Raw genomic sequence first — 26,155 nt, 5'->3', positions numbered from 1 at the left:
TCTACTCCTCTGGCCCCCCCCACACCTTCTCTCCTACTGAAGACGAACTTGTGTCTCTCCCTTTCCCAGCTTCGATGAGGACTTGCAGAGCCAAAGCGTTGGCTGTTTCTTTTTCTAAAGATGTTGCCTGACCAGCATTTTGTGGTTTGTATCATTGACAGAAACCTGAGATGCAAGGAAGGCCCAACACCCTCTGCTAATGTTCTATCTGGCACTCTGACAGACGCGATCAGTCTTGTGAACTGCTGCCTAATTGAAACATTGACATATTGACAGTCTCACACTCACATTGATAGATCATTCCACATGCCGCACTCGGGCATAAACCCACACTCAATTATTTTTCTGGCCTGACATGCTCAAGGACCAACACATCACTCATTCCCTGACACTCCCAGTGCCACATGTGAATTGCCTCTCTGTTAGGTCGACTTCTACGTTCGAATACTTCAAAGACTTATATTCAGGATTGTTTAATATAATTTCTGATACACAAGTGTAAAAGAGAATAAAGTAATCATTACTCTGAATCTAATGCAGTGAAAATAAAGCAATAAAATAAGGAACAGAATAATAAAAGAAACCACAATAAATATAAATACGTAAAATAGCTTATATACAGAGATTGATTGTATGCCCATAAAGTGATGCTAGGCACAGGAGCGTCTGTGCATAAGGTGACAGACAGGAAATGATAAAGTTCATTATGGGGTGAAGGGGTGGGTTAGTGGGTGGAGGTGTCGATCAGTCTTGCTGCTTGGGGAGAGTAACTGTCCTTGAGTCTGGTTGTCCTGATGGATGCGATCATGCCTCATCCCTGATGGGAGTGGGACAAGCAGTCCGTGAGCAGGATGGGCGGGATTCTTCATGGTATTGCTGGCTTTTTCCCGGCACTTTTCCGTATTCACCTGAACACATAGTTATGAGCATCGATACATGCACACACAAGCTGCCTGCGCACGCGCACAAGCATGGATACATTACACATACATATGGGCATATACATGCATATATATGCTATCAGACTGATCAACACCTCCTCCTGCTACCATCACAACATACATATCACCTAGCATCATGTTAGGTACATACAATCAGTCTATGTACAGTATATAACAGCTATTCGTACATTGTGTTTTATAGGATTGCTTTCAAATTGATATTTATTGAGTTTTTAATGTGTTCTTTATATTTATTGTATTTTTATGCTGCATTGGATCTGGAGTAACAATCATTTCGTTCTCCTTTACTGAAGAATGGTAATAAGCAATCCTAAATCTGGAATTTGTGGGCTATAAGCATGCATGGGTGTGCATATCCACACGTTTCCATAAATTTGCGCACTCATACAAAATTGCTCAGGCAAACAAACGTGATGTGTGTGGACACACACTAGCATACACACACAGCCATGCACATTTGCAAGTCCATGCATGCATGTACATACATAAATGGCCATGCATATGTGCATGCATGCACCTACCAAGCGAATACACACACAGAAACATGTTCACGGTCCTGATTTACACACGTACATTGATCAACATATACACATACTCATGCAAACACACGTGATCTATCCATATACATGCAGACTAGTATATGTGCATACATCTATAAAAGTATTCAATTGCACATGCTTAAGTATGCACATAGATTTGCTCGGGCCATTGGGGAAGGTTTTAAAATAATTTCGCAAGAGGATGGCACCTGGAAGGATGGGGCAGTTGATATATACAAGTAGATGGTAGTGTGTAATGAGACTGTGAGGAAGGACAGGGAGGTGATAGGGCAAAATTGCAGTCAGTAGGATGAGCTGAAGTGGAACATGGGGGTAAAATGAAAAAGGGAGATGAATACAGGACGGAAGGTGTTATATTTGAATGCATGCAGTATATGGAACAAGGTAGGTCTTGTAGTGCAGTTAGAGATTGGCAGGTATGACGTTGTAGGCATCACTGAGTTGTGGCTGAAAGATCATAGTTGAGAGCTTTATGTAAAAGTTTGTTTTCAGTAGGAGAGAAGGTGTGGGGAGGGAGGAGTAGAGCAAAGGGAATGTCTGCGATAGGACAAGTCAAGGATACACATTGTAGTGAAAGGACAGGCAGGTAGGTAGAGGGGGTGGGCTGGCTCTTTTGGTAAAAAAAAATGAAATCAAATCCTTAGAAAGAGGTGGCATTGGATTGGATGATATCGAATCCTTGTGCATAGAGTTAAGAAACAGCAAGGGTAACCCTGATGGGAGTTACATACAGGCATCTGAACAGTAGCCAGAATGTGGGATATAAATTACAATGGGAGTAAGGAAATGCACGTCAGAAGGGCAATGTCACAATAGTCATGGGGGGGGGGCGGTTTCAATATGCAGGTAGATTGGAATATTTATCTCGATGCTGGATCCAAAAAGAGGGAATTCGTAGAGTGTCTATGAGATTTTTTTTTTAGAGAAACTTGTGGTTGAGCCCACTAGGGGAAAAGCAATTATAGTTTGAGTGTTGTGTAATCAGCCTCATTTGATTAGGAAGCTTAAGGTAAAAGGACCCTTAGGAGACTGATCATAATGTGAAAGAATTCGCCCTGTAGTTTGAGAGGGAGAAGATAAAGTCAGACGAGTCAGTATCAGGGTGGAGTAAAGAAAATTATAGAGGCATGAGAGAGGAGCTGGCCAAAGTTGATTGGAAGAGGACATTAGCCGAAATCACGGTAGAACAACAATGGCCGGATTTTATGAGGGCAATTCAGAAGATGCAGGATAGATGCATCCCAAAGGTGAAGAAGTATTCTAAAGTGAAGATGAGGTAATTCTGCTGACAAGGGAAGTCAAAGTCAGCATTAAAGGAAAAGAAAGGGAATGTAATATAGCCAAAATTAGTGGGAAGTTAGATTAGGAAGCTTTTAAAAACCAACAAAAGGCAAATAAAAAAAGAACAAAAGTAGAGAGGAGATGAAATATGAAAGGAAGATAGCCAATAATATAAAAGAGGATACAAAAAGCTTTTACAGATATATAAAGAGTGAAAGAGAGGCAAGAATGGATATCGGACTGCTGGAAAATGACACTAGAAAGGTAGTAGTATGAGATAAAGAAATGACAGATGAAATTAATAAGTATTTTGTGTCAATCTTCACCAAGGAAGACAATAGCAAAATGCTGGAAGTTTGAGAGTGTCAGGGAGCAGAAGTGAGTGCAGTTGCTATTACTAGGGAGAAGGTGCTTGGGTAGCGGAAAGGTATGAAAGTGGATAAGTCACTTGCACCAGATGGGCTACACCCCAGGGTTCTCAAAGACGTGGCTGAAGAGATTGTGGAGGTATTAGTAATGGTCTTTCAAGAACCACTGGAATCTGGAATGGTTCCAGAGGTCTGGAAAATTACAAGTGTCACTCTGCTCTCTAAGAAGGGAGGGAGGCAGAAGAAAGGAAATTGGCCAGTTAGCCTGACTTCAGTGGTTGGGAAGATGTTGGAGACCATTATTAAGAATGAGGTATCGGGGTATTTGTAGGCACATGATAAAATACGCAAAGTTAGCACGGTTGCCTTAAAGGGAAATCTTGCCTGACAAATCTGTTGCAATTCTTTGATGGAATAACAGGCAGGATAGGCAAAGGAGAATTGGTTGATGTTGCTTACTTAGATTTTCAGAAGGCCTTTGACAAGGTGCTGCACATGAGGCTGCTTAACAAGATAGGAGCGCATGGTATTACCTGTACTGGGAAAATACTAGCATGTATAGAAGATTGTCTGACTGGCAGGAGGCAAAGAGTAGGAATAAAGGGAGCCTTTTCTAGTTGGCCGCCAGTGACTAATGGTGTTCTGCAGGGGTCATTGTTGGGTCTGCTTCTTGTCATGTTATATATCAATGATTTGGATGATGGAATTGATGCCTTTGTGGCCAAGCTTGTGGATGATACGAAGATAGTGGAGGGGCAGGGAGTGTTGAGGAAGCAAGGGGTCTGCAGAATGACTTAGACAGATTGGAGGAATGGGAAAACATGAGACAGATGGGATATAGTGCATGGTCATGCACCTTGGTAGAAGGAATAAAGGCATAGACTTTGTCCTAAATGGGGAGTAAATTCAAAAATCAGAGATGCAAGGAGACTTGTGAGTGCTTGTGCAGGATTCCCCGAAGGTTAACTTCCAGGTTGAGTCGGTGGTAAGGAAAGCAAATGCAATGTTAGCATTCATTTAAAGAGGGCTCGAATATAAGAACAAGGACGTAATGCTCCCGTTATAGGCACTGGTCAGAACCTACTTGGAGTATCGTGAGCAGTTCTGGGCCCTCTATCGAAGCAAAGGTGTGCTGGCATTGGAGGGGATCCAGGAGAGGTTCAGGAGAACGATTCCGGGAATGAAAGAGTTAATGTATGAGGAGTGTTTATTGGCTCTGGGGCTGAACTCACTGGAATTCAGAAGAATGAGGGGGAAACCTATCGAACGTTGAAAGAGTGGATATACAATAGAGAGGATGTTTCCTATAGTGGGCGAGTCTAGGACCAAAGGACACTGCCTCAGAATTGAGGGATGTCTATTTAGAACAGAGATGATGAGGAATTTCTTTAGCCAGAGGGTAGCAAATTTGTGGAATTTATTGCCACAAATGGCTGTGGAGGCCAAGTTATTGGGTATAGTTAAAGCAGAGGTTGATAGGTTCTTGATTATTAAGGTTGTCAAAAGCTACAGGACAAAAGCAGGAGAGTAGGTTTGGGAGGGATAAAAAAGCAGCCATGATGGAACGGAGGAGCAGATGATGGGCTGAATGGCCTGATTCTGCTCCTAGGTATTACAGTCTCATACATGAACACAGATCCAGTATACACATGCATGCACAGGTAGGCACACATATGTGCATGCATATGAACGCCAAATGCACATGCATCTGCACACTCCTACTCTCTTGTGTCTCCATATATTCATACACACATATGTGTGCAATTGCACAAATATATGAACACAAGTACATATGTATGAACTGGCACATAAATACTCATATACGGGATAAGCACATAATTATAAACACACACACACACACACACACATGCATTATCGCACATTCATTCATTCAGTATGAAACAGGATAAAGCCAAACCACAAACCTTCCTTTGCTTATTTTTTGACCTAAGTAGAAGACGGTTCAGACATTGAGAAGACTGCTCACCTGCAGAGACGAAGAAGATGCCGGCACTGAGGATGATGTTGTGTCGGGTCTTGTAGAACTCGCTGGCCGCGATGCAGAGTCCACCCATGAAGAGCAGGATGACACTGAGGATGGGGAAGATACTGGATGCTCGGACAGCGCCTGCGGTGGGAAAAGGACGGGATTGAGAGGGGGGCCAGTAAACGGGAGCAAGAGAGGAAAGCAGAGCGGCTCCAAGCCAGGGATGGGATCAGGGAGGAACAGAATATCCAAGTTGGACAATGGAGCGGTGAGTATCACATGGACAATGACAGAAAGAATCAGGGACATATAACAGAGAAAGAGTGAGAAAGTATAGATAAACCAGTAAAAAGGGGATATGAAGCTGAAAGTAAAAATGAAAACCAAGAAATGCTGAGAGATTTTGTATTCAATTAAAAGCCTTGAACAGTCTACCAAGTTAGGGATACAGAACGGTTACAGGCCCTTACTACCTAATGAGCCTTTGCTGCCCAGTTACACCCATGTGACCAATTAGCCTGCTAACTGGTATGTCTTTGGAGTGTGAAAGGAAACTAGAGCACCCAGGAGAAACCAGTGCAGTCCCGCGTGGGAGGGGGGACACATACAAACTCCTTGCAGACAGCAGTGGGAAAAGAACTCGCAGAGTAATCGTGTTGTGCTAACCACTATGCATTGTATCCTCCCCTCTTTCAACTGCAATATTTATCGAATAAGGTTGTCAAAATTAAAAGGAATAGACCCCTGTCCTGTTGAAAGGCTATTGCCTTGAAAGGGTAACACTCACTCTCTGTTTCTATACAAACCTGGTCAAAACTGCCAAGTACTTACTGAAAGTTTTCTTTTACCTCTGGGTTTCCAGCATCTGTGGTATTTTGGTTTTGGCACCTTTCCCTCACTTTACTCCACTTTATCCAGTCTTCCCAGGAGTTTGGACAAATAGCCACTAGTTGGGACTGAGCACTGGATGGCAGGGAAAAGAGTAAGGGATGGGCTGTTCAGGAATGTGATAATTGTCATGAGCCCTGCCGGCCTGTGCACCCGTAGTTGTTAATTACTGTCTCATCTAAAATCATTAATCCCTTGTGCTTCCCGTTTAATTGTGTGAAGTCTATTTTGACTGGCACAGGTTTTCTGCGCACTGTGATTATTTAAAAAGGACTCCTGGTTAATGCTTATTGCAGGGTCTTTGTTTCTCAAGAATGTTCCATCTCGTGGCGTTGCTCAGTCGAGCCACCAATGTTCTGATGGAATTTCTGTGTATAAACATTTGTTTCCGTCTCTAAACAGGAGTCTGTTATTCTTCCACACCTGGGTTCAGTCATTGCCAGCACGCACTGTGACAGATAATGGTAGTAAGCCGGGAAGACTCTGTCCCGGAGCTTATAGATGTAGAGCCATTGAGTACATCAGAGGGAATGGGAGATCAGCTGGGAAAGTGGGCAAGGTTCGGGATCCAGTATGATCTTTTGGAATGGTGGAGAACACCTGAGGGGACACGGGGTCACAAAGAGTCACCTCCTGCTCTGATCATTAACCGATGAGCACAAATTCCCTTTTGTTACTCACCTGCTATGGGCAAGATACAGCAACCAATTAACCTTCTTATTCTGGTTTCTGTCCCCTCCATTTCTAGTCCTGGTGAAGGGTAATGGCCCGATACATCAGCTGTTTATTCCCCTCCATAGATGCTGCCTGACTCGCTGAGTTCCTCCAGCATTTTGTGTGTGCGGTGCTTTAGATTTCCAGCTTCTGCACAATCTCTTGTGCACCAACTAACCTACGACCATACTGCTCTCCTCTGGGATGTGGGAGGAAACCAGGGAGCACCTGGGAGGAATCCACACAAACGGAGAACATGCGAACTCCACACAGATAGTATAAGAGGCTAGGATTGAACTTGGATCCCCAGTGCTATGGGGCAGCACCTCTACTAAACTCATCACTGTGCTTCCCCCTCCCACAAGGTCTCCTCCTGCCTTTGTAGCCACATGCTCCTGTGCAACGACCCGCAGAGGATTAAGGAGCAGGGATTTTATTTGTATCTTTATTCAGAGATTCAGCACATTAATCGGCCCTTCAGCCCAACAAGCCTGTGCTGCCTGCTTACCAATTAACCTACTAACCTGTACGTCCTTGGAGTGTGGAAGGAAAGAGGAGAACTTGAGGTAAACCCACATGGTTAAGGGGAGAGTATACAATCTGATATTGTGGTGTTAGCCAAACCTGGCAATTGGCTTGCAGACGTTTCGTCTCCAGTTGAGGTGACGTCCTCAGTGCGCAGTTGCTGGTGTTTCCCAAAACACCAAGCTCAGTGAAAACAGCGACATGAAACACCTCAACCTGAGTTACCGATATTCGCCACCATCCTAAATATTCAATCCCCTGACAGACAATGGCAGGAATTGAACGCAGGTTGGTGATATGGTAGTAACGTTACGCTACTGTGCTGGGAGGTGAGGCCGGATTTAGTTGTAAAAGTAAACGTTATAAACTCGCACTTCTGATGTGGAGCGCCACACGGTGGCTGTGCTCATGGTGACATCACACGGCACCCAGGGACGGAACCTCCCGTGGGATAGACCGATCTCCAAGCTGGGATCAGGGATTTCAAGAGGCTAACTTACCGGCGCGGAGTAGTATTACTGACTGCGTGTAGAGGTGAGCTGGTAGGGTTTCTCCCACCCTTTGTGAGTGCTGGAAATGGAAACTGGCCGGGGTTGGACATCAGCAGGTCTGAGCATGGTCCTCAGTCCTGAATGCAGAGTGGGCCATCCAGAGCAGTAAGACAATAGACAATAGGTGCAGGATTAGGCCATTCGGCCCTTCGAGCCAGCACTGCCATTCACTGTGACCATGGCTGATCATTCACAATCAGTACCCTTTTCCTGCTTTCTCCCCATATCCCTTGACTCCGCTATCTTTAAGAGCTCTATCTAACTCTTTCTTGAAAGAATCCAGAGAATTGGCCTCCACTGCCTTCTGAGGCAGAGCATTTCACAGAAACACAACCCTCTGTGTGAAGAAGTTTTTCCTGAACTCTGTTCCAAATTGTCTACCCCTTATTCTTAAACTGTGGCCTCTGGTTCTGGACTCCCCCAACATCGGGAACATGTTTCCTGCCTCTAGTGTGTCCAATCCCTTAATAATTTTATATGGTAAGCTAACAGTCTACTCATGCTCGGTTCATGTTCCGTTGGAAGGAACGAGTCAAAGGTGAACTAAGTGAAGTATTACAGTGTTAAAAGGATCTAATAAGGTGGATAAAGAGAAACATTTTCCTCTGTTGAGGTTGAGGGTAATCTGATTAAGAACTTATATCAATATGGGAGCCTGGGCAGTTCTGGGTGATGTCAAAAGGCTCTTAAAGCAGGAGGGATGGAGTGGAAATCTAGAACACAAAATAATCTGCAGATGCTGGGATCAAAGCAACACTCACAACATGCTGGAGGAACTCAGCAGGTCGGGCAGCATCCGTGGAAACCCACACCCCGCACCGCTCGGTTTTACCTCCTCCCCAAGATACACAAGCCTGACTGTCCCAGTAGACCCATAGTTTCTGCCTGTTCCTGTCCCACCGAACTGGTATCTGCCTACCTGGACTCCATTTTGTCACCTTGGGGAGGAGGTAAAACCAGGCGGTGTGGGGTGTGGATTTCCATGGAAATCTAGAACTTCCCTCCCCCCGGAAAGGTAATATACATCCTGATTTCATCGATTTGCGGCACCAGCTTTCACTGATCGGGGTTCAATTCCCGATGCTGCCCGTAAGGAGTATGCACGTTCTCCCCGTGAACGCGTGGGTTTCCTCCGGGTGCTCCAGTTTCTTCCCACAGTCCAAGGTTAGGAATAGCATGTTGTGCGCATGCCGTGTGGGGCAGGAGCGCGTGGTCATTTGCAGGCTGCCTAGCTTAACCTATGCTGATTCGATTTGATGCAAAATGACGCATTTCAGGGTATGCTTCGATGTACGTGTGTCAAATAAAGTCAACAAAGCTATTCTTTAAGGCTTATTTTTATCATCAGGTCATTAACACGGAAGGAAGTGTACTCAGGGATCCTGGGTGAACTGAGCTGGGGGCGCTGATCAGCCAAGAGGAGGTTGAATAGCAGAACAAGCTGGCACAGACTGATGGCCGCCTGTTTCTGTGTTTGTATTCTGTAGGCCCTCAATGCTGTAATGCAGTAAAAATTACTAATCATTCCCACATAGAACAGTACAGGCCCTTCAGCCCACAATGTTGTCCTGACCCTTTGGCCTACTCTAAGATCAATCTAACCCTTCCCTCCTACATAGCCCTCCATTTTTCTATCATCCATGTGCCTTTATAAGAGTCTGTTGAATGTCCCAAAGGTATCTGCCTCTATCACCACCCGTGGAGGTGCATTGTGCACATCTAACACGCTATGTGTACGAAACTTACATCGAACTTAGAACATTACAGCACAGTACAAACTTACTGTTTAGACTACTCTAATATCAATCTATCTGCCCCCCCGCCCCAATTTGGTTTGCTACTTTATTTCTAGCTACTAGGTTTCATTGCTTATTTGTAAGCTTACAGCTGTTGTTCATTACTTATTACTCCGTTGCTAAGTAATTGACCTTTGACATCAGGTCGGCCATTATAGTTGCTTGTTTATTTACTCATTCATTAGTCAGAAGCACGTTTACGAGTTGAGGGAATTTTAATCAATATTTGAATCTATCTTTTGTGAGAATGCCTAGAAGTACTGTCTTTTACTCAGTTCTTGGTGTACTGTAACATGTCAATAAAGACCGCCTTCAAACTACAACTGTGCTGGGACTGGAGTTTACCAACCTGCCTGGCTTAAGAAAATGGGGAACATACTGAGTGAAGACAGAATACTGACCCTTCCCTCCCCACATAGCCCTTCAGTTTTCTTTCATCCATGTGCTTATAATATCATAAGACCATAAGATATAGGAACAGAATTAGGCCGGAGTCTGCTCTGTCATTTCATCATGGCTGATCCACTTTTCCTTTCAAACCTAGTCTCCTGCCTTCTCTCTGTATCCCTTCATGCCCTGTCTAATCAAGAATCTATCAATCTCTGCCTTAAATATACGTAGACACTTGGCCTCCACAGCAATCTGTGGCAACCAACTCCACAGATTCACCACTCTTTGGCTAAAGAAATTCTTCCTCATCTCTGTTCTAAAAGGGCACCCCTCTATTCTGAGGCCCTGTTCTCTAGTCCTAGACTCTCACACCCTGGGAAACATCCTCTCCACATCTGCTCTATCAAGGCCTTTCAACATTCGATAGCTTCCAACTAGGTCACCATCTTTCTACTGAATTCTAGCAAATAGAGGCCTAGAGCCATCAAACGCTCTTCACATGACAAGATATCTCAGAGTCTCTTGAATACCCCTAATGTATCTGTCTCTCTCACCACCCTGGGTTCCATGTACCCACTACTCTCTGTGTAAAAAGCCTACCTCTGCCATTGCCCCCGGTATAACGCCTGACATATTTTCACATTATAGTCCAAACATAGCTTTGGGTGCTATGAGGAACTACCTGAAAGTGGGGTATATGGTGGTATCCTGGGTCTCGGCCCGAAACGCCAACTGTTTATTCATTTCCATACACGCTGCCTGACCTGCTGAGCTCCTCCAGCATTTTGTCTGTATTGCTCTGGATTTCCAGCATCTGCAGACTCCCTCGCTTGTTTACGTTCTGAGTTCGCCCCCAATCTTGGGTGCGGCAAGAGGTAAGCTAGCCTTGTTGACCTTGCTGGTCTTGATTCTGTGCTGGAGCAGTTGAAATTTTTGGAGGAGAGTTGAACATCACTGATGAGGGTTGTCAGGGTACAACTATTGTTTCTCCTTCAGTTTTTTGGTGTTTTCTTTCTTGTGGCCAATTGGCGGGTGGGTGATCTGTTAACTTTTTGTGTGTAAGAGGGAGGGTTGGGGGATTTGATGCTACTGTCCCTGTTCTTTCTGCAAGTGAGGGATTGAGGATTGTTATTGTCACTTATTCTTTTTTCTGCTGGCGAGGGAGCCGGGGATTGTTATTGTCACTTCTTCTGCGGATGAGGGAGTGGGGGATTTTAAGGTCTGCGAGCTTTGTTTCTCTGCTTTTTCATGCCAGTTGAGGGGGAGTTGATGTCCTTTCTTTCATCAACTCCCATGGTCTTCCTGTATTTAATGGCTATCTGGAGAAGACAAATATCAGAGTTGTATTGTACATGCATACTTTGACAATAAAATTGACCTTTGAACCTTTGGACTACTACAACGACTGATGACAGCAGTTTTCATCACCCAGCCAGAGCCTTGTGATCTGGAGTGCACTGTCTGAAGTGACAGAGAAAGATAAAGATTCAGAATAGCTTTATTTGTCACAGGTATATACAGTGGTAGGGTGGTGGGGTGGAGATATGACCCTACCAAAGGAGGCGCAAGGCTCTCCTTCCATCCACTAGCCTGTAGGTCACCCTTGGATAAGGTGCAGCACATGCTTAGCCCCCTGCTCAGGTCACACAAAGCCATGGGAGCAGATGGTGGATGGTTGTATCACAAGTCCTGGTTATGCAGCCACTGACGCCAGGCAGACAGTCTCTGAAGAGCATTGGCCATGGCTGGGGTCACCCGTCTTGTAAAGACACTGCCCAGGAGGCGGCAATGGCCAACCGCTTCAGTAGAAAAATTTGCCAAGAGCAATCACGGTCACGGAGAGACCATGATCGCTCACGTCATACGACACGGCACATAACGAACGAGTGAACATTCAACGGAATGCATTGTTTGCGTCAAAGCAAACCAATGAGGATTGTGGTGGGGGTGTCCCATACTTCCGGCCCCAACATAGCAAGCCCATAACCTGCAGGTCCTTGGAATGTGGGAGGAAACCGGAGCACCCGTAGGAAACCCAGGGCATCATGGGGAGAATGTACAAATTCCTTACAGGCAGTGGCAGGTTTTGAACCCGGATTTAACACGCTGGCGCTGTAACAGTGTTACGCTAACTGCTGCACTGTCATGCCGCCCCACGGCACACAGAAGAGGGTTCAGTAAGGACTATGGAATGAATGTCTCAGGTCTCGGAATCTTGTTTCCTGGTTCCGATGAATCATTGACTCTGTTTCTCCTTCCAGAGATGCTGTCCGATCTGCCAAGTGCTCCCAGCACCTTCTGATTTTATTGTTAATGTCTGAAAATTTTCCTCATGATTTTCACTTTCAGCTTCAACAGGAGCTTCTTAAAGTGACTTGGATGAAAATGAGGACAAAATTTTCGGGACAGTGGGGAAGGGCAGGTAGACGGGTGAATTAAACAGCTTGTTCAAGGACCTAGCACAGCAATGAAGGGATGGACAGCCTCCCAGTGTGCTGTCTGTTCAAGTAATGGTGTATTCAGGTGACAACTTGAGTTGTTAAGCTGGCCAGAATGGAAACTCAGTTCAGTTCTGCTTTGGCTGTAACCATAAGACCATAAGACCATAGATCACTGACATAGAAGAAGAATTAGGCCATTTGGCCCATCAAGTCTGCTCCACCATTCAGTAATGGCTGATTTATTATCCCTCTCAACCCCATTCTCCTGTCTTCTCCCAGTAACCTTTGACACCCTTACTAATCCAGAACCTATCAACCTCCACTTTAAATATACCCAAAATGATTTGGCCTCCACAGCTGTCTGTGGCAATGAATTGCACAGATTCACCAGCCTCTGGCTAAAGAAATTCCTCCTCATCTCTGTCCTCAAGGGACGTCCTTCTATTCTGAGACTGTGCCCTCTGATCCTAGACTCCCCCCACTACAGGAAACATCTTCTCCACATCCACTCTATCTAGGCCTTACAATATTTGATTCCTTTCCCCCACTCATTCTTCTGAACTTTAGTGAGTATAGGCCCAGAGCCATCAGACACTCGTAACACTCCAGCATGAATCCCGTGTGGGCTGGGGCTGTGTGCCAAGTGTTGGGACACATTGAGTGTTTTGTTGTCAGATAGTCCAGAACAAACAGCAATGGTTGGCCTTGAGACAAGCACTCTCACTAACAGCAGTCGAATGAGCTGATTCCTCGTGGTGAATGAGGTAACTGAACCTCCTCGATTGTCTATCTACCTTGAAATTCAATCGTGGGCATGCCAGACGTGTGTTATTCAATCAAATGTTGTCCCCTGGTGTAGGCCACACCACATCCTCACACTTCCTCTCTACATTGACTCCACCAGGATAACCGGGCGCAGGTGGGACAATAGATTCCTAGCCTGCGGCTTACCTAGACTCTGGGCCAGGAGGAGGCCATTCGCTGTTGTACCGTTCAGTTGGACCACTAGCCCACTTCAGTTAACCTGTCCTTGCCCTGTAATTTCCAACGCTCTTGCCCAATGAGTGCCTCAGAGCCCAAGCCAATGTACTGCAGATGCTGGAAGCAGAAAATCTTGGAAATACTCAGCCGGCCGGGCAGCACCTGTGGAGAGTGAAACAGAGGCAATGTTTAAGGTCAAGGACCTCTGGTAATTGAGCCATGTTATCTTTCCTTCTCCATCCACAGGTGATGCCTCGTCCACTGGACACTTCCAGCGTTGTGTAAAGAGCTCCAGTTGACTGCTCTGACTACAGTCAGAGTCCCACCCCTGACGTGTGAAGATGCTCACTTATCTCCCAGCCTGGATCTAGTTCTGAAGCTGTGTCCTTTGGTTTTGAATGGCCACTCTCATTCATTGAAGAGATGGTTTGCGAGACTCATCCCATTGAATCCTTGGACCATTCGATAAGATCATTGCTCAGTCTTCTGTGGAGGTCAATCACTTCAAGCTTCCTCATTTAACTCTTCATGTGCTAGTATTGGTCTGGTGAATCTGAGCTTTATCCCCTCCAAGGCAAGTAGCTCTTTCCTGAGTGTTAGGGCTTTTCTGATGGATGCTATCTCTGTTGCCCAACACTGAAATGAAGCACTGATTGAAGACCTGCGGGGCATACCCTGTGGTTGCATCTCACAATCCTAGCACTTTTGCCTCCAACCTAACATCGATTTCTCTGTCTTTGGATCATTTCTCTTCCTGCTCCTTCTCTGTTTTACCATTCCCCATACCGGCTCCGCTCTTACCTTCTCTTCTCATCACTTGCCTATCGTTCCCTTCTGGTGCCCCCCACTTCCTTTCCTCCCATGGTCCACTCTCCTCTCCTATTAGATTCCCTCTTCTTCAGCCCTTTATCTTTATATTTTCCACCTATGATTGGGCGGGATGGTAATATAGTGGTTAGCACGACACCTTACAATACAGGAGACCCGGGTTCGATTCCCGTTGCTGCCTGTAAGATGTTTGTACATTCTCCCTGGGTGCTCCAGTATCCTCCCACAGTCCAAAGACCTACTGATTGCTAGGTCAATTGGTTATTGCAAATTGTCCTATGATTACACTAGAATTACTTTAGGGATTACTGGGTGGCGTGACTCAAAGGGCCGGAAGGATTTGGGATATATTCCATGCTATCTCCCAATAAATAAAAAGTACTCCCAGCTTCTCACTTCATCTCTCCTTCCCCACCCACCCTCCTTCCCTCTCACCTATGCCCTGCTATAGCTTGTACTCCTTCCCCTCTCCAACCTTCTTATTTTGGCTTTTTCCCCCTTCCTTTCCAGTTCTGACGAAGGCGGGGAGGAGAGGACGGGGGGGGAGGGGGGAGAGAGAGGGGAGAGGGGGAATGGGGAGAGGGGGAGGGGTGAGGAGAGGGGGAGAAGGGGGAGAGGGGGGAGGAGAGGGGATGGGGGGAGAGATGCTGCCTGGCCTGCTGAGTTTCCCCAGCATTTTGTGCAGAGAAAGTTTCCTATACTTTTTACTTTGAACTCCATACTTTGAACCACAGCAGGGGAGTATCAGATTCCTTCTTCATCTTTTCTTTTACCACCCACCTGGCTTCTTTCCGGTAAAAAAAAACTCCCTCCCCCTCCTCGCTCTGCCCTCTTACCTCTTCTCACGTGCCTGGTGCCCCTCCTTCTTCCCTTCCTCCACTCTCCTCTCCAATCAGATTCCTTCCTCTCCAGACCTTGACCTTTCCCACCCACCTGGCTCACCCATCACCTTCCAGCTGGTCCTCCTTCCCCTCCCCCCCACCCACACTTTTTATTCTGACATCTTCCCCCCTTCCGTTCCAGTCCTGATGAAGGGTCGCAGTCCAAAACGTCAACCGTTTATTCCTCTCCATGGATGCTGCCTGACCTACTGAGTTCCTCCAGCATTTTGTGTGTTACCTTGCATCTATCGTCTGACTGCACAGCAAGTGTAAGACTATATTCCGCATTCTGTTGTTCTTTTCCTTTGATGTACTGACGTGACAAAATGACCTGTACGGACAACCTAGGTATCAGTCTTGTAAATTTTCACTAAGGTCAGCTTGTCCTTCCTTAAGTATAAAGACCAAATGTGGTTTCACTAAAGCCATGCTCATTCACAATAGGACTTCATCATTCTCTACACGGTGCTCCTGAGCCATGTTTGGATTTGTCGGCATTTGGGTTGGGTTAGTTCTTGAGGTTGGAATGATCCCACAATCTACACAATGAAAGGAATGGTCTGTAGTATTCCTTAGATTCCGATTCCCAGATGAGAGTATATGGGGGAAAGATTTGAACCCACAACTGTTTGACACAGAGGAATTACTTTGGTAAAGGTTTGCTTCATCTTCTGTTGGGCATGGTTTGAGCCATAGAGCACTACAGCACCAAAACAGGCCATTCGGCCCATTTAGTTCATGCCAAACTATTACTTTGCCTAGTCCCGATGACCAGCACCGGACCATACCTCTCCCATCCAAACTTCTCTTAAATGTTGAAATCAAACCAACATTCACAACTTCCACTGGCATCCCGATTCACACTCTCACCACTTTCCGAGCACATTTTTCCAGCTGGTCCAGATCTCATTGCAAGTTTTGAAAACCTTCCTCGCTGTCCAGTACCAATCTGGGTGTCCTCTACAAGGGCTGTGAGTGGGTGGGGGTAGGAAGAGGAGGAGGAATCAGAGGAGCACTGAAAGAGCAACATTTGAGATGGCAGGCATCCGTGGGCCTGACTACGACCAGGAGTGGAAGCTGGGGCAGACAGGACAATGCCTATGTGCCACCTTTTGGCTACAATTCCATTCGGGGACTGGGATCCCAACTGTTTATCAATGCATTTCTCCAGCCTTTATGAGCTCCCAACCCACACGGTTGGCCTTTGGCTAATGGCCAGATGTTTAACTAGTGGTTAGCTCTCACCAAGAAGCGGACAGTATCAGTATTGATTAGTATAGATGAGTACACAGTGGCTAGCATGGGTTCAGTGGGCCGAAAGGCCTGTATGCCTATTTTATGACTCTATGGGAAGGACCTTTTCTTTCTCTCTTGCCTATTGTAAGTCTCCCTCAATTCCATTTAAAACCCGTGTAGTTATAAAGTCCATTACTTTGCAGGGTTAATAAGTGTCCACCATACAGGGTGTCCAGCACCTCTGGTGAAAGGGCTGATCATGTCCAGTCTGGGGCAGCTCACTCACCTTCAGTCTGTACCGTTCTCTAAGCTCTCAACTGTGACTCCAAGTATGTGCAGGTGATAGCGGCCCCAACCTGGTACACCGCTTTGACAGGCGGGCTGGACCAGGTGAGGGTAGGTGGTGGCCTCATACTCCGGTGAGATAGGGACATGCCTGTCCCAGCATGCAAGGTTAGATCTGGCGGACTGGGCGGATGAGATCTACAGTGAGGTCCAATGGCCAGGAAGGTGGGACTATTACACTCCATGGAGAGCGAAGGGGATGACGAGCCACAGAGGATGTCATGTTCCTCCACTGCAACCAGGGAAGACCCCAGTTTGTGATGCTTGTTAATACCACTAGACCCTGACTTCTGAGGTCGAGAGAGTGAACAGCCTCAGTGCAACAGCTTTTCCACTTCAAAAACTCTCCCGCACAGGTCTCCTGTCCTCGTCGGACAGCAAGGACGACCACCACCATACATCTAATGGTTAATATACAATCGCACTACAAATACATGATTGCACTACATAATGCCATTAGGGGAGAGTTGACTGCCATCAAAATGGATATTATATTGGAAACCGAGGTTGGTTATTTGTGTTAGTAATCTGGAAGCCTGAGATACCTTATAGACAGTACATTTCTGAGTGAAATCAGAAGCATGATGAAATAGAAGCACAAGCAAATAATCAGAAACATAATGAAATAGTCAGAACAACAAAGAAATCAGAAGCATGATGAAATCAGAAATCTGATGAAATAGTCAGAAATCTGAAGAAATCAGAAACACGTTGAAATAGTCAGAAATCTGATGAAATCAGAAACATGATGAAATCAGAAATACGATGAAATCAGAAACATGTTGAAATAGTCAGAAATCCGATGAAATCAGAAACATGATGAAATAATCAGAAATCTGATGAAATCAGAAATACGATGAAATCAGAAACACGTTGAAATAGTCAGAAATCTGATGAAATCAGAAACACAATGAAATAATCAGAAATCCGATGAAATCAGAAACATGATGAAATCAGAAGCACGATGAAATCAAAAGCACAATGAAATAGTCAGAAATGGGACAAAATCAGAAACACGAAATCAGAAACACATTGAAACGGTCAGAAACACGAGGAAATCAGAAACACGATGAAATGGTCAGAAACACGAAAGGAGGCAAACTTACGTAAGAAGTATTCAGCTGCATCTGCTTCATAATCTGCGTCTTCCGGGAAGTGGTCAATCTGCTTACATAACCCTTTAAAGTTTCCTGTTCAATGAGAAACAGGGAGAAATAAGTGAACTTTTCCTGCATGAGCCATTAGCACAGAACCAGGGGAATGAACCCAGCAAGAAAAGGCTGGAAATACTCAACAGATCCGGCAGCATCTGTGGAGGGAGAAAGCACAGAGGACAGGCCTTCCAATGGAACTAAGAATTATTAACTATCAAACGTTTTTTTCAGTTGCAGACAAGGTGTTGAGGTGGGGGTTAGGGCTGGGGAGAATAAAGGGAAGGTCTATGATGTGGTGGAGAGACTAAATGACACACGTGGTGATGGTGGTGGGATGTGAAGGTATGTTAATTGTAGCTGATACATCTGGAGAAAGTGTAAATACACTCAATGGCCACATTATTAGCTACCTATACCTAATAAAGTGGCCACAGATTGTACGTTCATGATCTTCTGCTGCTGTAGCCCATCCACTTCAAGGTTCAATGTGTTGTGCATTCAGAGATGCTCTTCTGTACATCACTGTTGTAACACATGGTTATCTGAGTTACTGTCACCTCCCTGTCAGCTTGAACGAGTCTGATCATTCTCCTTTGATCTCTCTCATTGACCAGGCATTTTCACCCACAGAACTGAATTGAATTGTATTTGAATTAAATTGAATTGACTTTATTACTTATATCCTTCGCGTACACGTTACATCTCCATTCAAATGTGCAATGTGCAATTACAGTAATTTATAATAAATAGTATGTACAACAGGATAGTCAATATAACATAGAAATACAGTTGTGTCAGCATGAATTGTTCAGTCTGATGGCTTGGTGGAAGAAGCTGTCCCGGAGCGTGTTGACCCTGGCTTTTATGCTGCGGTGCTATTTCCCAGGTGGTAGCAGTTGGAACGGTTTGTGGTTGGGGTGACTCAGGTCACCAATGATCCTTCGGGCCCTTTTTACGCACCTGTCTTTGTAAATGTCCTGAATAGTGGGAAGTTCACATCTACAGATGCGCTGGGCTGTGCGCACCACTCTCTGCAGAGTCCTGCGATTGAGGAAAGTACAGTTCCCATACCAGGCAGTGATGCAGCGTCAGGATGCTCTCAATTATGCCCCTTTAGAAAGTCCTTAGAATTTGGGGGCCCATACCAAACTTCCTCAACCGTCTGAGGTGAAAGAGGTGCTGTTGTGCCTTTTTCACCACACAGCTGGTGTGTACAGACCGCGTGAGATCCTCGGTGATGTTTATGCCGAGGAACTTAAAGCTGTTCACCCTCTCAACCCCAGATCCATTGATGTCTATAGGGGTTAGCCTGTATCCAATCCGCTCACCGGATGTACTTTTTTCATTTTTCGCACCATTCTCTGCAAACTCTAGAGACTGTTGTGCATGAAAATCCCAGGAGATCAGCAGTTTCTCAGATACTCAAACCACCCTGACTGGCAGCAAGATCGTTTCCCCGGTCAAAGTCACTCAAATCACATTTCTTACCCATTCTGATATTTGGTCTGAACAACAACTGAACCTCATGACCGTGTCTGCGTGCTTTTGTGCATTGAGTTGCTGCCACACGATTGGTTGATTAGATATTTGTACTGATGGGCAGATGTACAAGTGTACCTAATAAAGTAGCCACTAGGTGTAGAGGAGATGTTTGAAATCAAAAATAGAGAGACAGTAACCATGGACAACAATTGAAGCTGGGATATTCAGAAGCTACAGTTGCTGTAAATTGGAAATAAAAACAGAAAGTTCTGGAAGTCTGCAGCTGCGGAGGCATCTATGGAGGGGAAAAAAGCAGTAAATGTTGGCTTTTCATCAGATCTGGCCCTATTAACTGGAAAGGCAGATGACCTAATGTTATTGAATTCAACGTTAAGTCCTCGGGGCTTTATTGTGCTTCATTAGAAGATTTGTTCCCTGAGCCTATATTAGGCTTTGCAGGGACACGGTCAGATGCTAAAGTCAGAGAGATCAGAGAGGTATGGGATGGAGAATTAAAGCCACAGATATCTTGGAGTAGAGATGTGAAAAAGAAGTTGAATTTCTTATGACAGAAGAGATTCTGCGGATGCTGGAAACCTTGAGCGACAAACGCACAGGATTCTGTAGGAACTCAGCAGGTCAGGCAGCATCTATGGAGCGGAATAATTAGCCTGATCTGCTGAGCTCGTCCAGCATTTTGTGTTCGTCTTCCTCTGTAATATCTTATCCCGTGTATATGACAGAAGGCCTTACTATGATTATTTGAAATTATATATTTTAAATGATAAACACGAGAAATTCTGCTGGAAATCCAGAGCAACAAAGACAAAATGCTGGAGGAACTCAGCAGGTCAGGTGGTATCTATGGAAATGAATAAATAGTCGACGTTTAGGGCTGAGACCCTTCTTCAGAACTGAGAAGGCAGGGGTAAGACACCAGAATAAAAAAGAAAATACTTACCCCTGAGGTGTCTAAAGTGCTACACCTGCCCATTCACCTCCTCCCTCACTTCCATTCAGGGCCCTAAACTGTCCTTCCAAGTGAGAAAACACTCCACCTGCCAATCTGCTGGGGTCATTTATTGTGCCTGGTGCTCTGGATGCCATCTCCTCTACACTGGTGAGACCCGTCGTAAACTGCAGGGCCCACTTCATCAAGCACCTCTGCTCCATTCGCCAAAAACGGGGCTTCCTGATGGCCAAGCATTTTAATTCCCATTCCCATTCCCGTTCCCATTCTGACCTCCCCTTGTGCCAAGATGGGGATACTCTCAGGCCACAGGAGCAGCATTTTATATTCCATCCAGGTAACCTCCTATCTGATGGCATGAATTTCAATTTCTCCTTCCGGTAATAATTTTTCCTCCGCTCCCCTCTTCTTCTATTCCACACTCTGGCCTTTTACCTCCTCTCACCTGCCTATCACTTCCCTCTGGGTCCCTTTCTCCTATGGTCCACTCTCCTCTCCTATCAGATTCCTTCTTCTCCAGCCCTTGACCTTTCCCACCCACCTGGATTCACCTATCACCTTCCAGCTAGCCTCCTTCCCCTACCCCACCTTTTTATTCTGGCATCTTCCCCCTTCCATTTCAGTCCTGAAGAAGGGAGGCGGCCCAAAAAGTCAACTGTTTATTCATTTCCATAAATGCTGCCTGACCTGTTGAGTTCCTTCAGCATTTTGTGTGTATCTTAAATGAGGTATTTCAAGATGATTCATTAATTTTGGGATCGAATGTAGGGATGGGTCATGGGGTTACCCCGGTGGGGATGACTTCTCAAAGCCCGCCCACCAGGTGTGAGGCACGTCATGAGTGCAATGGAATATTCTCCCCTTACCCAGATGGGTACAGTTCCACCAACACCCAGGAGGCTTGATGATGGCAATGGCAGCATAGCAGTTAATGCATCTCTTCACAGCTCCAGATTTCATCAGTCAGGAGTTCAATTCCCACCACCGCCTGTAAGGAGTTTGTACGTTCTCCCCGTGACTGCCTGGATTTCCTCTGGGTACTCTGATTCCCTCCCACATTCCATCATATGGTTAGGGTTAGTGAGTTGTGGGCATGTTACGTTGATGCTGGAAGCATGGCAACACTTGTGTGCTGACCAGTGCAATATTTGACTTGATGGAAACGGCATTTTCATTGGAGATTTTCATATTCCAATATATATGCGACAAATAAAGATAATTTTTCATCTTTAAAATCCAGGACAAGGAAGCCCGCTTGATTGTTACCCTAAAAGCATGTGCTACCGGTCCGTGAGGAAACGATTTGAGTCAGCTGCACCTTTCCTCATTCCCTGTCACGCACTGTTGAACTTGAACACAGGGTTGCCAACTGTTCCGTGTTTGCCGGGACATCCCGTATATCGGGCTAAATTGGTTTGTCCCATACGGGACCGCCCTTGTCCTGTATTTCCCCTGCTAAGGAAAAGCGTTCCTAGAAACCTTTCGTGCCGAAATGGCGTGAAGCGAAGAAGCAATTACCATTAATTTATATGGGAAAAATTTTTAAGCATTCCTAGACCCAAACAATAACCTACCAAATCATACCAAATAACACATAAATCCAAAAATAACACTAACGTATAGTAAAAGCAAGCATGATATGATGAACACACAGCCTATATAAAGAAGAAATAATGTATGTACAGTATAGTTGGGAAGATTAAGCCAAAACCGATTTCTGGGAAAAAAATCGGCACGTATGCGCTTGCGCACGTCACACATCACGCATGTGCGCACAGGTGCCCGCGTAAGGCTTCAGGGTCATGGTAGTCTCATTTGCGGTAAACACAAGTGTACCAGGATTTGACTGCTTCTTTTGTCCCTTGTTTTGGGAGTGAGAAAGTTGGCAGCCCTTACTGTTAAAGACATACTGAGGTGACTTTCACCCTACTTGAACAACCTGCCCACCGGTCGGCTGGTCCGCGTGAATATTGATAATATTAAACCGGATCGCGGTGCGAGAAAGGTTGGGGACCCCGATCTACAAAATGCAGTGCAGTTTCTCATCTATGCCATACTGACCACAACAGGCAAACCTATGACTACCACCAAGAAAGGCAAAGACAGGGGAGTCAGGGCATCACCACCTCTCGTGGGTTCCTCTCCAACATCGTCCCTCCTTGGAGGTGTATCACTGTTCCTTTCTTGTCATTGGTTCTGAACCCTCGACTTCCCCAGCAATGAGGAATGAATTGCATGGTCTGTCCTGAGCATCATCTACTTCATCACAGATGGGGTGAGAATTGATCTCCCACCTAGGGGTAAGAACTCGAAGCTGGTGTGGGCCATTCAGCCAATTGACCCTGCTACACACAATCTCCAGCAAATCTCAAAATGGTTGCCTCACCATCTGGTATGTAAAGGTTGTAAAAAGCTCCCAAAGATGGTAAACTCAGCAAGCTCCATCATGGGCACACGCCTCCCCAACATCGAGGAAGTCTTCAAAAGGTGACGCCTCAAAAAGGCAGCATCCACCTTTAAGGACTCCCGCCGCCCAGGCCATGCTCTCTTCTCATTACTACCATCAGGGAGGAGGTAACAGAGCCTGAAGATGTGCGTTTAATGTTTTAGGAACAGCTTCTTCTCCTTCACCATCAGATTTTAAAGTTCAAAGTCCAAAGTAAATTTATTATCCAAGTATGGATATATCACCATCTTCTACCCAGAGATTCATTTTCTTGTGGGCACTCACAGTAGAACAAAGACATACAATAGAACCAATGAAAATCTACACACAGACGGACAAACAACCAACGTACAAAAGAAAACAAACAGCGCAGATACAAAAAATTCTGAACAGTTCATGAACTCATGAACACAAGCTCACTATTTTTGCTCTCTTTTTGCACTATTTGTTAATTTTATCTATAAATATTTCTAATTGTAATTTATAGTGTAATTTGGGTTGTCACAGCTGGGCCGAGGGGCGGTGGTGGTAGCGGAGGTAACCCACTACCCACTAAATGCTCGTCTGTCATGGTTGGCAGCTCATCTAGGAGAAGGAAAACTCTGATCTCAAACCTCTGCCACCTTGCGGCTGCACCCGCTCGTGGGGAAGGGTGTGGGAGCAAACTCCGAGGGAAGGTTCAGAGCTGGAGTCCCTAATGCAGTCCTACATTGAGCTCAACACTGACTGGCAACTCTTGTGACACCACTGTGTCGGTCTCTGCCATTCCTTAGGATCCACCAGCTATGCGGAGCGGGGGAGCCTGTTCCATCGGCAGCAGCTTGCTTTCCTTATCATACTGCCCTGGCCAAGCAAGGCTGCAGGACCGGATGGTGTCAGTACCAGGGTGCTCAAAGCCTGTGCCCCTCAGCTATGTGGAGTACTTCACCATGTCTTCAGCCTGAGTCTGAAGCTCCAGAGGGTTCCTGTGCTGTGGAAGATGTCCTGCCTCGAACCTGTGCTGAAGACGCCACGTCCCAGCGGCCTCAATGACTACAGACCGGTGGCATTGACCTCCCACATCATGAAGACCCTGGAGAGACTTGTTCTGGAGCTGCTCTGGCCTATGGTTAGGCCACACTTAGATCCCCTCCAATTCGCCTACCAGCCCCGACTAGGAGTTGAGGATGCCATCGTTTACCTGCTGAACTGTGTCTACGCCCACCTGGACAAGCCAGCGAGCACTGTGTGCATCATGTTTTTTGACTTCTCCAGTACGTTCAACACCATCCGCCCTGCTCTGCTGGGGGAGAAGCTGACAGCGATGCAGGTGGATGCTTTCCTGGTGCAATGGAATATTGATTACCTGACTGGCAGACCACAGTACGTGTGCTTGCAACACTGTGTGTCCGACAGAGTGATCAGCAGCACTGGGGCTCCACAGGGGACTGTCTTGTCTCCCTTTCCCTTCACCATTTACACCTCGGACTTCAACTACTGCACAGAGTCTTGTCATCTTCAGAAGTTTTCTGAAGACTCTACCATAGTTGGATGCATCAGCAAGGGAGATGAGGCTGAGTACAGGGCTACGGTAGGAAACTTTGTCACATGGTGTGAGCAGAATTATCTTCAGCTTAATGTGAAAAAGACTAAGGAGCTGGTGGTGGACCTGAGGAGGCTAAGACACTGGTGACCCCTGTTTCCATCCAGGGGTCAGTGTGGACATGGTGGAGGATTACAAATACCTGGGGATAAGAATTGACAATAAACTGGACTGGTCAAAGAACACTGAGGCTGTCTACAAGAAGGGTCAGAGCCGTCTCTATTTCCTGAGGAGACTGAGGTCCTTTAACATCTGCCGGACGATGCTGAGGATGTTCTACGAGTCTGTGGTGGCCAGTGCTATCATGTTTGCTGTTGTGTGCTGGGGCAGCGGGCTGAGGGTAGCAAACACCAACAGAATCAACAAACTCATTCGTAATGCCAGTGATGTTGTGGGGATGGAACTGGACTCTCTGACGGTGGTGTCTGAAAAGAGGATGCTGTCCAAGTTGCATGCCATCTTGGACAATGTCTCCCGTCCACTACATAATGTACTGGTTGGGCACAGGAGTACATTCAGCCAGAGACTCATTCCACCGAGATGCAACACAGAGCGTCATAGGAGGTCATTCCTGCCTGTGGCTATCAAACTTTACAACTCCTCCATTGGAGGGTCAGACACCCGGAGCCAATAGGCTGGTCCTGGACTTATTTCCTGGCATAATTTACATATTACTATTTAATTATTTATGGTTTTATTACTATTTAATTATTTATGGTGCAACTGTAATGAAAACCAATTTCCCTCAGGATCAATAAAGTATGACTATGACTATGACTATATCTGATTTTCTACAAGAGGTCAACGTATATCTGATCTCCATATCTCCTGAATCCTTTCATGTCCCGAATCCTATGGACCTTTTGAAAGCTATCAGGATTGTGGCTCTGAGGCGCTTTGGGAGATGGAATTCTAAATCTCCACACCTGGACCCACCTGGGAAACTGTTGAGGGAAGGCTCATTAACAGCAATTTTAATTTTCATTTTAGTGGGGGGTCATTCATTCCTCCAGGAATTTCTTCCTACTGGAACTGGGAATGGTTCATAATATTGTAAGCAGCGGCTATTTTCACTGTAGTTCCAAGTGGATCTCTCCCCAGTAGTGACATGCAATACTTTATACTTTATTGTCGCCAAACAATTGGTACTAGAACGTACAATCATCACAGCGATATTTGATTCTGCGCTTCACACTCCCTGGATTACAAATATTAAATACTAAAAATATCAAAAATAGTTAAAATTAGTAAATATTAAAAATTTAAATTTTAAATCATAAATAGAAAATAGAAAATTGGGAAGTAAGGTAGTGCAAAACAACCGAGAAGCAGGTCCGGATATTTGGAAGGTACGGCCCAGATCCGGGTCAGGATCCGCTCAGCGGTCTTATCACAGTTGGAAAGAAGCTGTTCCCAAATCTGGCCATATGAGTCTTCAAACTCCTGAGCCTTCTCCCAGAGGGAAGAGGGATGAAAAGTCTGTTGGCTGGGTGGGTCGTGTCCTTGATTATCCTGGCAGCTCTGCTCCGACAGCGTGCGGTGTAAAGTGAGTCCATGGACGGAAGATTGGTTTGTGTGATGTGCTGTGCCATGTTCACGATCTTCTGCAGCTTCTTTCGGTCTTGGACAGGACAACTTCCATACCAGGTTGTGATGCACCCCAGAAGAATGCTTTCTATGGTGCATCGATAAAAATTAGTGAGGGTTTTGGGGGACAGGCCAAATTTCTTTAGTTTTCTCAGGAAGTAAAGGCGCTGGTGGGCCTTCTTGGCAGTGAACTCTGCTTG

At 45.7% G+C, this 26,155-nt stretch overlaps 1 protein-coding gene across 1 annotated transcript in view; it reads right to left on the bottom strand.

Annotated features, from left to right (window-relative positions):
* LOC140205400 (voltage-dependent calcium channel gamma-2 subunit) overlaps positions 1-26,155 on the bottom strand; it is a 211,716-nt gene that overhangs the window by 46,377 nt on the left and 139,184 nt on the right. Inside the window, exons 2-3 of the mRNA XM_072272991.1 lie at positions 17,841-17,924; positions 5,159-5,299 (exon numbers count right to left, since the gene is read on the bottom strand). Coding sequence (XP_072129092.1) covers positions 5,159-5,299; positions 17,841-17,924 — 225 coding nt within the window. The remainder of the gene's footprint in view (positions 1-5,158; positions 5,300-17,840; positions 17,925-26,155) is intronic.

The sequence above is a fragment of the Mobula birostris genome, chromosome 11 (assembly GCF_030028105.1).
Source record: "Mobula birostris isolate sMobBir1 chromosome 11, sMobBir1.hap1, whole genome shotgun sequence".
Taxonomy (NCBI): domain Eukaryota; kingdom Metazoa; phylum Chordata; class Chondrichthyes; order Myliobatiformes; family Myliobatidae; genus Mobula; species Mobula birostris.
Note: the sequence above shows the minus strand (reverse complement) of the source record. Positions and strands in the feature narration are given on the sequence as shown.